At 36.3% G+C, this 14,711-nt stretch overlaps 1 protein-coding gene and 1 non-coding gene across 3 annotated transcripts in view; both read left to right on the forward strand.

Moving 5' to 3' along the window:
- Positions 1–14,711, forward strand: part of LOC137962544 (protection of telomeres protein 1b-like) — a 35,422-nt gene that overhangs the window by 437 nt on the left and 20,274 nt on the right. For both annotated transcript variants that reach the window (XM_068809462.1, XM_068809463.1), the window contains exons 2-5: positions 1,579–1,715; positions 2,135–2,324; positions 2,439–2,506; positions 2,983–3,071. In XM_068809462.1, coding sequence (XP_068665563.1) covers positions 1,579–1,715; positions 2,135–2,324; positions 2,439–2,506; positions 2,983–3,071 — 484 coding nt within the window. The remainder of the gene's footprint in view (positions 1–1,578; positions 1,716–2,134; positions 2,325–2,438; positions 2,507–2,982; positions 3,072–14,711) is intronic.
- On the forward strand, positions 271–368 carry LOC137964394 (small nucleolar RNA snoR113). The gene has a single exon (XR_011115590.1). It is a non-coding gene; the product is annotated as a small nucleolar RNA snoR113 (small nucleolar RNA).

Raw genomic sequence — 14,711 nt, forward strand, 5'->3', positions numbered from 1 at the left:
ATTAAAAGATTTCATCAGCTGTTCATAAACGTGGCCATCTCATCTCATATACTTCTCGTCTTTCTTGCTTAGTTCGGTGGAAATTGATGGTATCTATCATGCGGCTGTCTTCGTATTTTTAATTTTTTTTTATTCGCACGGTCTTTATTCGGATTCTTCATCTGATAAATTTCTGAAAACTTACCTTGATCCCGGCATCAAGAAATCGCAGTAGATTATTATCCTGTTGAGATGAATTTTGTTGTCCTGTGAACATAAATAAAACTTCTCTGGCGATGATGTAAAAAAGGCCGGTCTTACAGCTGCCAGAGGCTTCGCCGAGATGGTAGTAGAATGATTTGACAAGTCTAAGGTATTATCTGAGCCAGATTTGATAGTTGACATCTTTTCAGAATGATCTTAATAGAATTGCTTCAATAGTAATATATAATTTCTTTTCATAAGCATAATAAATTCTTACTGTTTTATGTTTTACTGGGCCACTAAGAACCAGGTCTTTTTTGTTGGATTTTGCATACCATTAGGACCTTGATATATGTCTGTTTTTCTCATAGGCGTGGCTTAGTTCTGCCCTGAGAAACTGTCTCTATTATTTGGACTGGAGAGGTCAAGTTGAGAGTTTGACCAGAAATCTTTCCTAGTTTTCTTCATTTGACAATCCGTTCACAAAAATTGTCCATGGTCATTATTTTTTTATCAAACTCTTCATCTCTTATCTTTCCTCTCAGAGATCGGCACCAAGAATTCTTTTAATTAATGCTTCTTTCTATCTTCTATCAACCATATGATGTGACAATTGAACCGAACTGCACCAAAAAAGGATTTTGCAAGATACCATCTTGAAAGTGGGTGCTGGGTGGGTTATGCTCTTTGTACCATTGATCAGGGACTAAGACGAATCGCCAAGAAAGCCCAAATTTGGCAAATGACATGCTTGGAGTAATAATCTCTTCATGTGTAGTTTAAATAGCATCAACTTGATGTGGGCCCTCTGAAAGGAATCCATTGAAGTTTTCTGTGCATAACTTATCTGAATCTTTGCCTATGCCATCCTATCTATATGGACACACACGACCAAAGCCAGATGGCTAGTGAGATAGATGCTTAACTGAGTTTAGCCAGTTTTTTATTATTTGGCTTAAATGTTAACTCTAGCTGCAAACTCTCTAATCCAATTTGGTTTTAAGTGAAACTTGTTAAATCTATTTGCTCTAATCATTTATGAAAATACTTTAACTTTGCACGCTCACTGACTTTGAGATACCTAGAGCATTTTTTTTTTTTTTTTTGAAAATATAAATGGAGAGAGTCCTACATATCACTGGGCTATAAAGACATCAATTTTTTTTCCCTTTTGGACTACCTTCATGGAGGTTCGTGCTCTATTACCTAGTTCTCTTTTAATTTGTTTTTGTTGTCACTTATTAGAATGATGGTGGAAACTTAGTTACCTAGTTTTTTTTGGTTTATTTTGTAATTACTAAGTGATTATGATGATAGTAAGCGCACATAGTTGCAAATTGAATACATATATTATAGTTTCCCGATATTGGATTGACAGAAAATCCTTAAGTGCAGATTATGTTTGCACATTGAAGGTGATGGATCCATCTTTTGACAACGATTCCATTTCGGTAACTTTCTATTCAGAAAGCAAGACAAAGTTACCCACTGTCAAATCGCTTGGAGATATAGTTATTCTGAAACGTGTTGTGGTAGGTAGAAAATGGAAAGGTCTTCAGGATAACTGTCTTTCTGTTATAATTTACAGCATCATATTTTGCTCATATTTTGCATCTTTCTGTAGTTACTCCTTGGAATAAAGTCTATATTTTTTTTGGTGAAATAATTTTATTGTAAAAGAACAAGCATGAAGAATTACAACAATACAAAGGGGAGGAATCCCAATCCAGAAATCATAATGGAAAAGAATTCCCTACAACAAGAAGTGCCTACAAGTTTTCAGGAAAGAAATCCTGACTGTACAATTGTTCTGCAATCATTTTTCTGGAACAAATAAAGATAGAAAATTTAATACTGTTAAGAACTGTCGAAGTATTTGACTGATACTTCCCAGTACAATGGCCATAGCACTTTGGTAAGCATTCTTAAACACTAGGAAGTTCTTGCCCAGATGCGGGTTCACAAAAATGAAGTCTATGCACTTTTTGACAAGAAGTTGTCTGCCTTTGCCTTGTTGGGGGGAGAATCTACTGGAAGTTTTCTTCCATATCAGATCTGTTTTGAAGTAGCTATTGATGATCATATGCAAACGTGCATTGGGCAACTGAGGACATGGTTGATTGGTCATCCATTTTCTGCAGGTTTGGTTTTTTTTTTTTTCAAAATTTTATATACATATCAGTAGAAAGCTAATTCTACAATAAAATTGTACTCTAATTGGTTTTCACTGTTTTTAACTTTGTTTATTATTTCAGGTGTGAATGTCAACTTCTTGTTATTGAGAGATATCAAGACGGGTCAATATGTTAATATAGTATGCAAGGTAATACTCCTTGAGGAACTGTTTTGCACCTGTAAATTTCTATACTTTTTGAATGCAGTGTGCTTCTGTAATACTGTGATTAAGCCTTAAGATGGAAATATGTTATGGTCTTTAGTTTACTTCTCTTTAACTTGATTACACCTGTTTAGTTATAAGAAGTGGAAGCTTAAGGGGTTGAGTAGCTGCAAACAGCCCTATTTCCCCTTTGTCATGTAATTCCTTTCTTTCTCTCTCTCTCTCTCTCTCTCTCTCTCTCTCTCTTAGCTTCTCTTACTTTCATCTTCTTCTCTGTATTACAGAACTTCACCTTCTTTTCCCTTTTCAACAATTGCTTAGTTTACCTTTTGTATTTTCTAATTTTGTAGAAAGTATTATCATGTTAATGTTGCAGGGTTTAGTTGACAGGATTTCTAATATTTTTGTAGCTGTTAAAAGAAAAGTTAATTATATTATGTTTGTTTGTTTGTGATAGACAGATTCTTCATGTGCTTGAGATTCCTTTAGTTGGATGGATAGTATACCTATGGGATGGAACTGACTGCCCTCCAATAAAATTTTGCATAGAGTAAGTTTTTGCTTAGTGTAAAATTCCTTATTGTATTTTAACATATTTCTTTCGTCCTTTTATTTTCTTATATGAATTAAAAAATAGTGGCTGAAAATTTTATCATTCTTAAGAAAATCTGAAGGTCAAGGAGAGTATCTTAGTTCAAACGATCAATTGGGCCAAATCGGTTCTTATGAGATTTGTCTGCCAAATAATAAGATCTCCTTCACGATCTTCACTCCTGGAAGTTGGGATGCTTCCCCCTTGCAGCTATCTTTGATTCTGCTTTTTATGTACCCGACCAAATCTAGGCACCTTATTTTACGAATAACTGAAAGGCACCTCCCTTCTTAGAAAGACAAGTTCTTCTCGGCAGGTTAGATCTTTATGAAATACTTCTCATTTTCTTTTTGTAACCTACTAGTTGTCAAGTGCATTGAAACTTGAGAGGCAATTCCTTTAGTGGGCAGTAACAGTAAATAACACATTCAGACATGATATGGTAAATCTGGAAAAAAGGTTTTTCTACTGAAAAAGCAAGGAAGGGTGGGCGGGTCAGAGTACATGAAGGCTATGCAGAATGTCTGTGGAGGCCTGTAGTGGGAAGATCTTCATCATGTGGAGCTTGTTTCCTGACGCATTAATTTCAGGAGGTTGATTGGCTCACTTGATACAATTCCTACCTTTGCCACAGGGTTTTGTGTGCCGCTTTGTGGGTTCAAGTTAATCTTTTGTCTGCATATTCGCAAACATGCTAGAGATATGGCTTACACAAACATCTGCCATGGACCTGGTTGGTTGATTTTCTTTTGGCAGGCTCTGCCTTTGAGCTTTATTATACATATTTCTGTTTCCTCTCTTATTTCTCTTGTTCATACCATTTGACTCAAAAAGGAATAACATGGATATGAAAAACTGGATTGTTACAATTGGGAAGTGTCTTCACCAGTCTCTAATAGCTGGGATTAACAAAAGAAAAGGTCTAAAAGGCTTTTCTTTCTTTCTTTTCTTTGAATGGTGATTCTTTTATTAAAAAGAAAGAACAAAAACACAAAGTAAATGCAAAGCCCAAAGGTTCACAAGGATTAACTACAAGCTGAGTTAGGTGTTGGGGGGCGAATCACAACATGAGATTGAAGGTCCACCTTGTCTTTGGCTAGTATCTGCAATGCGATTGGCTAATTGGAGGGAGTGACCAAGTAACATCTAGAGCATAATTGGAAAAGTGCTCCATAGGTGCCTTGGGGTGGTCCAAGTTATTCGTACACCAACCAATCACAATTTTGCAGTCATCCTCAACTTCCAAGCCGCTAGGGAAGTTGATTCTGTTACATGAAGAGGGACTGAGAAGCAGAGCAAAATAGAACCAGGAAAATCTTTTACCTGCCATAACCAGTAGGCTTAGGATTTCCTTTCAACTGCATCAAATTTAAGTTTGATGACATCAGGCTTGGGGGAGCCTGAGGGGTGACAGTGGGAGGTCATTGAGGTGAAAATTTCACTGCTAACTTTCAGCATTGATGATTGAAATAACCTGGATATTATTGGAAAAAATCCATGAGGCTTTTCAAGTGTCTCTATTTCTCAATAACACCCTAAATTAACCATCTCTACTGCTGAATGTTCTTCTCTTTAGTTTTAGCCAAATACACAAAGGAATGATGGCAAGTCAGGTCTGCCACATTATTTTTCCTGGCAAGATAATAGCCAAAATGCTTTACTTGACAAAATATCCGAAGGCTGGAAAGCAGAGATTAAGTCCAGAATTTACTGTGAAACAGATTGAAACCTAATTGGAGATGGGCAGATGAGCACAAGATTACTGTTTCATTATGAGCTTTAGAAAGCTTACAGATAGGGCAGTTGACATGGGTATCTCTACAAACAGATTGTCAAAAGTCATGATTGCTGTGTAGATAAAGATTAACACCTTTGGAGGCCAAAGAAGCTTCTAGAATCTTGACGCAAAACAAAGGAGTTGTGAATGATAATCTCAAAGAGCTCCATAACACAAAGCAACTATAAATCAATCATTAGCAGTCTGGTGTTGTCCTATATGTAAATATATTTTTAGAAAAAAGATATAAGAGTGCAAGCATCCATTGTCTCCTGGCTTCATGGACTTGAAGTTCCAATTTGATGTATTGCTGCTGGAATGCTTTGAGGCAGCGATAGGAGCTTCCAAGAGTTGTGCAACATAAAGAAGGCCCTGAATAGGAATCCGCAAATGGGATTTCCTCAAGTCATAGGTGAAGCCACAATCTAACTTTGCAACCATTATGCATATGAAGTCAAATTCCCTGCAAAAATCAGACTTAAACTAGATTTGGAATTTTCAAGGAGGGGACATGCGGTATGAAAGGGTAGAAGATGGCCTCCAAAGGTCTTCCAATAGGTTGTATTGGGAGATAATAATTTTGAAGGAACTTCTTTCATGCTTGAATCTCCTAAGAAATGATGAGAGACTTCTTAATGGGACATATACATTAACCTCCAGGCCATTTTCTTGGGCTTACAAAAATTATCCCATGCTACAATTGAATCCTTCTCTTGAGGGCCTTGATTCTAGTAGGATTTTGCGAAAATGAACTAAATGAGGAGCTGGAAAAGATTGGATGGGAGTGAGGAGTAGTCAGCTTTAAAAAAGAGTTTTTTTTTTTCAAGAGGAAATGTGTTGTTCTAGCTTTTCTAGAATTGGGTTCCAAAAAAGTTTGTTGGTGCAATTAATAGAGGGAGGTGGGAGGCTAGCGTAGGACGGAAGATGGGAAATGTTGCAGCCTAGGGTATCAAAGTGGAGGGAATCGGGAAGGATATTTGTGAAGTTAGGTCCAAGGCCCATCCCAAAATGACTAACCAACTTAGGAAACCTCTTTTCCAACTAATATACTCAAGATCTTTGTACTCATTTATCCATGTGGGATTATTTTTTAACACTCCCCTTCACGTGTAGGCCATTTTTGTGGTTCTACAAGTGGATAATTTGGGTGGAGGCCCACATATGAGTACCTGCTCTGATACCATGTGAAGTTAGGACCAAGGCCCATCCCAAAATGATTAGCCAACTTTGGAATCCTCTTTTCCAACTAATAAACTCAAGATCCTTGTACTCACTTATCCATGTGAGGCTATTCTTTAACAATATTAAATCTAGGAACTATGGATTTACCCAGTTTACTCAGGATGATCTTGAAGAGGGTAGAGTGCTAAGGGGTTTGTGATTTGCTTGATGTGGTTATCACAAACGCAAGTGTCATTATCAACAACATGGAGGGAATATCAAGGCTAGAGATGTTTAAAGTTGGGTTTAACTCACTCATTTGGCTAGTTTGAACATGGCGTGAAGGCCTTTATTAGTGATTTTGAAGAGGAGATTGGGGAGCTTGTTCAACAAAATAAGTAAAGAGAGATATTCATGCGGGTAGAAACTTTTATTGTTTGTGAATCGCATGTAGTTTCACTAATTAGAAGGAAAAAGAAGCCAAGGAAAGATGATTGCATGACCATAATCTCTATTTGGCTCTAGTGCCTATCTTAACTATGTGAAAATCTAGAAGTTTGATAGTTACTCTTGGGCTACTGGCTCTTGTTGTGGTCCACCAGCTTATGAGTGGTCGATTCTGAATCAAGATTTCTCTTTCGTTGGTAATGATATTGGTGAATAAGAGAGCGAAGACCAAGTGAGAGATTAGCAAGGGTGCGTGCTATAATATTACATATGCTTGAATCTAGGCTGGTTGGCTGAAAGCAAAATTTTAACTTAAGTCTCTTTTGAAAGTAGATGTCTTGTTTCAAATTTTTTGGCTCGTTGGATAATTTATGTCAGTTAAAGAATGCATCTTCTTAGTTTCTCTTTGAGTTTCAGATTGGAATTATGGCGACAAACCTCGTCCTGAAGGGAGAAGTACCAGAGCAAACTTAGCCTAAGTAGATGAAGTTCAACCTCTATTATTTCTATCTTTCAATACCACAATATCGTCTTTTATGCCATTATAAAAAAACATCTTTTTAAGGTGCTTGGCCTTTTGGTTCAATGGTTACATGGAGGTTTTAAGTGAGGGGTTTGGAGTTCCAGTCTCATTTTGTGTGTGTGTAATCAACATTAAAAAACAATTTTTTTATATAGTAAATTCCTAATCCACTTTCTCAAAAAAAAAATGGTCAACTCCTAAAAGTTCAAGAAGTTTGTGAAGAGTTTTGGCTTTCTTATTTGCAATTGAGGTTCTTTTCATCATCATGAGATAGTTGTATTAACCCTTTATTTACATTGATAAAGTTGGGTTGAGGTCCAACCCAAAATAACTAGTAACTTACGAGGCCATTTCTGAACTAATAACTACAAGATTTCTTAACACTTATCTATGTGGGACTATTCTCACTAATACTCCCCCTTATATCCAGGTTTACGCAAATGTGAAGCGGGCTTGAGACATGGATGACACAAATGAGGTGCAAACTAAAAGGAGGGCACTAATTGGGCCCACTATGGTAGTCGCCTTGCTTTGTTGCCCTGTTAAAGTTGGGTCTGAGTCCATCTTAAAATAACTAATCAGGTTAAAAAGGTCATTTCCAATTAAACCATAGGAGTTTTCTTAACACTTGTTTATGTTGGACTATTTCTACTAACACATACCAACACAAACATATGCTTCATGTTGAAGAATAAGTGTGGAAGAGTCTGACATGACTCTCACAGAGCCAAAATTAATATAGTAGAGATTAAGACGAAGTCTTATAGGAAAGAGGTCTCATAGAAGAGTCTCAGTTAAATGAGTTTTAATTATGTTAGTCTTCTATTTATGTTTATTTGTTGAATTGTTTTAGGATCTTTTAGTGTTTGACTTTGGGTGTAATTGAGATATGGGTAGTTTAATTGTAATCTAATTCTACTTGTTTCCTCTATTATAAATAAAAGTTCATTGTACTCACTTGAAAAAAGTCAATGAATTATTTTTCTTTCCCAGAAATTCAACATGATATCAGAGCAAGGTCTATAAATTGATGTTGCATCAATTTATAGAGATGTTATGTTTCTCTCTCCTAATCAGGTTTTAATGTAGTTTATCTTTTTTTCATTGCTACTTATTTCCTTGCCATAGTTTATTTTTGCCATAAGTCTTAGTTTAGGCTATGGTTCTAGTTTACAAATCTTGTCTTCATGTATGCAGCCTATTGCTCGTTGTTTAAAACCATTTTATGACCTTTGCAACTCCACTTCTAGTCTCAAGCATATTTTTCTACTTTTGTTGTTATCGAATCATTGAGATTCTAGTTTTTCTTTGTTTGACAACCACAACAACAACCAAGGACTTTTCTTCAACTTCAACAACCGATTTGGTATCTGCTCCATTAGTGTTTAGCTAGAAATTGACAACATTAGTCAAGTTAAAAGATAGCAGCACTAATAGAGGTAAGGCTTGTTGAAACCTGGTCGTAAACCTTCATATTTGATACACTGGATTCTAAGGAATCCTCGTAGAGTATTTTGAAAAGCCTTGTTAGAGAATTGTGGACCTTCTCTTTGAGTCCCTATTGTATTCAAACTAAATAAGTTGAGTGATTTTACCTGAATAAAAGTCTACTTCTCGGGTTGGCAAAATCCTAATCGGATTCAAACTCTTCCTCTTGAGCATCAAGTGAATGGTTGATAATATTTATGTTACTGATTTGAAGCTTTGGTGGTGCAACTTATCTAGCCAGTGGTTAAAGACTTGCAGTAGATTTCATTCTTGAATTGAATCAAGATACAACAACAATAGTTACATGGCTTGGTTCCTTGCGAAACAAGGACATTGCTAGCATGAACATAGTTGACTTGTGAAACTCTTGTGCTTGTGCGTCCTAGTCGGATTGCAAGACCGCCTCGTGAAACACTCTCGTTAATCAACGTTTCAAGGATTTTGACGGTCGGATAATTCTCCAATTTCTATTGGCTTGGTTGACTTGAAAGTTGTAGAAGTAGGAGAAGTATAGAAAAGGAAGACTTCTCTACTGTTCCATATGATGGCCTTGACCTCAACACTTCAACAACGATTCTTTTTGACCTAAAATGAAAATTTGATCTTCATCTTCATCTTCATTTATGCATCTACATGATCTTCATCTTCGAAATGGGTGTTAGTGTGAACAACTTCATTTTCGAAATCTTTGAAATAGGGTGTTAGTGTGGACAACTTCATCTTCATCTTCATCTTAGAAATTTAAAATCATTGATTTTATTAATTATAAAAATAAGCTAATTAAACCAAGTGTTTGAGTTAACAATATTTTAATTACCACTATTAAATCACTAATAAAATAGAGTAAATAAACAAATTATGATTAATGAGTAAAAAGTATTATATTAATAACATAAGATAGATTTGCATTGTATTAATTAATAATATATTTTGACAAAATTAAAAGTAATTAATTATTCAAATGCATACTTTAATTATATTTTATTTACCAGAGACTTAAATATGAAGCTTAATATAGTAATAAAATTAAAAATAATAATAAATAAATACACATATAACTTTGAAAATAACCTAAAAAAATTATTCAAATAACGAGTTCGTGCCTTTAATATTACAATCAATGAGTTACAACTTTAGTACATATAAATTACGCATGTTCAAAAGTAATAAGAGTAAACCATCATTTATCGTTCTACATGGAAGTCGATATGGCATCTCGAAATTGTGCGGCTCTTGTGGATTCTAATGCACTCTGCCTTCGAATGCTTGTTACTTGGCTACCCACATCTTCAAGATCATCGCAATCGTCATTGTCTGTATCATCCATTGCACCTAATTGGACCGCATCACCTCCTCTACCGAGTTCGCCACCCGAATCATCATTTTCATCTTCAAATATATCATCATAATCTTCTGCACGTATATAATTGTGCAATATGAAACAAGCATGTACAATTTTCACCTGAATCTTAAAAGAAAATGGAGTGCCTTTTAACATTTGAAATCGAACTTTTAAAGTACCAAAAGTTCGCTCAATAATATTCTGTAAAGATGAATGTCTTTGGTTGAATAATTCTTTTTCATTTCTAGGAATATTATCTCCAAATTCTTGTAGATGATATTGGGTTCCTCGATATGGAGCCAAAAATCCCGGAAGATTTGCATAACCAGCATCGATTAGATAATATTTTCCTATACTAAAAATTATATACCACTTAAAATAATTGAAGATAAAATAGATAAAAAATTGCTGCATAAACATATATTACTTACCTTCAAGTACAAAGATTTTATCTCGACGAGTCAATGCATTCTTCAGTACACGGGAATCGGTTGTTGACCCCTCCCATCCAGCAAGTGCATAAGTGAATTGTATATCAAATGAATATGTTGCCATTACATTTTGTGAGAGATAACCTTTTCTATTCCAAAACCTTGGTTGATTTTCAAGTGGAATGTTGGCTTTGATGTGAGTTCCATCAATAGCTCCAATACAATCCTAATTATACATTTTCAATTAATATTTACTAACTTTGTATATTAATCTAAAATTATTTAGTTATAGGAAGTGATGTTACCTTGAAGTAGGGATAAAACATTGAATTTGTTAAAATTTTTGAGTGTGTGCGTTCCGAAGGCCGTTTGACGTAATCAGAGTGAAGTTTGAGGATTGCATCCAACACCTTGTTGAAATACTTACTTATCGTCCAGTTTGATCTATCAAACATCTCTGCTGTGACATTATACACTTGTCCTTGACCAACAGTTAGGAGGAAATATGCAAGTTGTTCTTCAACTGAGATGGTCTTTGTGGCTGATAAAAACCCTTTATTAGTAAGTATATCTGCGAATTTGTGAGATACTAGTTGGTTCATCCTGTAAACTTTTTGAAATTTAACTAGAGATTTGTTTAGTGCCTTTTGCAAATACAATGGACCATTCATCTCACAAGAACGTGGTACACGTCTGTTGCAATGGTACAGATAGTATCTTTCCATGGCGATCAACAAAGTTGTGAATAATTGCAACCTTTTCATCGTTTGTCATAGTATCCATGGAAATCCACAAATTCAATCGCCTAAAATTCATAAACACAAGTAAACATCAATCTTCAATCATAACTTATTTGCAATCACACTTATAAACAACCATATTCATCCACATTCCCACGATCCTACATTCAATCACATCTTACATTTATCCACATTCCACATCCATACTCAAAACACCATATTCATCTATGCAATATATAAACACAACAATATATCAAATTTAAATACAAACCATACTAATAAGTCTTGCAACATCATAATTCAAATATCATGCGTACTACATAATAATATTCCAAAAAAATAGTGTATTTATAACACATTACAATTAGTTTTCAAAACAAAATTTAAGCCACTCGACCCCCTCTTCCACTGTCATTTATGTAAACATGACCTTCTTAGTTGGTGTATCCAACTATGAAGGAGTGCGATACTTCAATTCTGTAGGCAAGTCCGGGATTTCCCTGAGGGCTTTGACCCAATCTCTTACAATATCGTCTTTCATCATGAAATTCTCAAATGTCTTAACAATTCGATCTATTCCATCAAAGATTCTTCTACTAGTGTCATTATCGGGCATTTCGGTTATCTTTCTATGAAGACTTGAAGATGACTGTTTACTTCTTTCAGATTGATTACCTAGAGACTCATCTATGCTTAATAATGGAGTATCTATAACTATATCAACATCCTCTGGCTCATCCATCGGGACATGTTCCGATTCACGGATCACCTCATCGCCCTGATCTACAAAGGTTGCAGCTCCTGACCCTATCACTATTGTGTTTCCCACCACCACAACTAATTTATCGTATAGGGGGCAGCCTTCACGTCTGTACTTCTCAACATCTTTATGCTCCTACAAGAATAAAACATCATTTAGACGTCTTAGAATAGAGTTATACTAACGCGGAAAACATAAAAATATTTTATAGTACATCATGTAGTCGAGCCATACAGATTTACTGACCTTTATGTAATCAAACCATATAGAATTACATACAGTAACTCGTTGTGTGGTTGTATCCCAACCAAACCCACTAGTGTTGATATAACTCATTATCGTTTGGTATGTTTTCTTCCATGCTCTTGGTCGATTCATCACCTGCTCAACAGTTTTTTTCATGACTGTGTCTTCATTGAACTTATTTACACAATCCATGTATACCTCATGCTTCCACACCCCGTTAGGCAACTTGTTCCCTAGATTGACCTGCTTGACCAAGAGATCGAGCATTTTGCTATCATCATCGAATGTCCAAATATCATATGTTCGACCACTTGGTTGTCTTCTTGCAGCCATGTATAGTCTAAATCCGAGACGGTCCTCACGGAAAAAACTTTATCAGACAACCTTTACTCGTCAAGGAAACACAAACCATAAAAAAAATACCATGTGGTGGATATGTATAATACCCGAATCTCCTCACCACATGGCAAAAACATTCCATAGCACTTCAAAAATTCTCAACAACATTCTCACACATTTCAAAATTAATTAAATTATTTTCACTAATGCATATGCACTAAACAATGAAAACACACACACATCAAGTCCAAATTCATCGAAGACCCCTGGTAGAGCCCCATATAACTTCGCAGTCACTATGAACTGTACCTCATCAGTGATAGGGGTCGGGTTTCGTTGGTTAATGGACGCCCGTGTAGGCGACTCAACCTTGTTTGAATTGGACTAAAAACCCCTAAACACTAATTCCAGAGCTTAATACCTTAAAAGCCCAAAACCCTAAACCTAAAAAACCCTAGAGCTTAAAAACACAAAACCCCCAAAACCTTAAAAACCATAAACCCCCTAAACTTTAAAAATCCTAATCCCTAAAATACCCTAAACCCTTAACCTAAACCCTAAACCCTAAACCCTTAACCCGAAACACAAACCATAAAAAAAAAACCTAAACCATCAAACCCTAAACCCTATCATCTACTAAACTCTAAACCCTAAACACTAATTCCAGGACTTAATACATTAAAAGCCCTAAACCCTATACCCTAAACCCAAAAAACCTTATAGCTTAAAAACCCTAAACCCCCTAAACCTTAAAAACCCTAATCCCTAAAATACCCTAAATCCTTAACCATAAACCCTAAACCCTAATTACTGGACCCTTAAATACCGAACAGCGAACCCTAAAAATAATCCATATTCGAATCAAGAATTTAGACTATAAATCGTAACCCTAAATCCCAAAATAATGCCCAAATAACCCCCAATTACGCACTGAAAATAAATTTAAATCAAATAAAACACTAATTTAATGAAAAAAATTAGGGTTTAGGCATACCTTCTGAAATTTTGGGAAATCTGAAGCCGAAGGGTGAAATTGATGCCTAATCGAAGTAGATATTAAGCAATCGATGCCCAAATGTTCAAAATCAAAGAAAATGGAAATGGAAATGGGGAAATCGAACGAAATCGGAAGGTATTTTTGGGGGAAAGGAGACTAGCCAGAGAGAGAAGGGAGTGGGAGGCCAAAAGGGAGAAGAGAGGGAGAAGACAGAGAAGAAAGGGAGGTCAGGAGGGAATAGAGAGAGAGAAGCGAGAGAGAGCGAGTCCGAGAGAAGAGAGGGAGTCACGAAGACGAGAGAGGGAGTCACGAAGACGAGAGAGGGGGTGTGAGAGAGAGGGCGAGGCCGAGAGATGAGGCTGGAGACAAGAGGGAACTGAGACGGTGGTCGGAGACGAAGGACGAGATCGATTTTGGCGGCAGCGACGTTGGGGGCGCAGGGAGACGAGAGAGGGAGTGCGGGAGAGAGGAATAAAAAATGACAAAGGACAATGCGCGATGGGGGGGGGCGAGGAGAGAGGGAAAAATGCGAGCGTCGGCCGTCCTTCAATTCAAAGAAGATCAAAAAGGGCCTTCTTCCACATGATCGAAATTAAAACGTGGAGATGAAGGACCCCTTCATCCCCTGCATCAAGATGAAGCTTCATCTGCACACCACTAATGACTTAAAATGTTGAAGGGTATTATGCGGTTGAAGATCATCTCGTCCTTCAAGTTGACTAACCCCCCTACATCTTGTCTTCTGCCACTATAGTAATCCACTATAAAGATGAAATAGTTTACATGGTCGATACGTGTACTGACTCAGCGTATGGCGTTGATTAGGCTCTACAACTTAACACAGCCAAGTATAGAGTGGAAGGAGGAAGCCAAGAAACAGTGAAGCGACGTACGACTTGAATTCAGAGAAAGATAATTGATAAATATATAGTTTTTAACCTTTCCTGTGCTCTCAATCGACGTATGATATTTGAACTTTGAAGCCTGGATGTTGAGATGAGGTAACTTTTAAGCCTCAAGCTTGTTCTCTTGGATTCCTATTCAAATACCTTGCAAGGTGCAAATAGGAAACAACCAAAAGGAAGATAACCTCTTCTAATTCTAGAAAAGAAGATGTCAAGGGAAAGAAGTTAATGTTGTTGATGGGGAAAGAGTTCATCAAAGTCGCTTGCAGAAAAAACTAGAATTGGAGTTCATAGTTGCTATGGTAATGATTCACAATTTGAGCAGGAGTCCCAGAGGTTGTTGTTGCTCAACATAAGCTCATTTCCATAGCTAAAATTTTGAGTTTCTTCCTAGACGAAATTGGGTCCTACTCAAGGTCTAATGTCAAGACCGACATAGTTA

This window comes from Aristolochia californica, unplaced genomic scaffold (assembly GCF_029961685.1).
Source record: "Aristolochia californica isolate CCGP_79_NKW_82.1479 unplaced genomic scaffold, dmAriCali1.0.hap1 SCAF_4, whole genome shotgun sequence".
Lineage (NCBI taxonomy): Eukaryota > Viridiplantae > Streptophyta > Magnoliopsida > Piperales > Aristolochiaceae > Aristolochia > Aristolochia californica.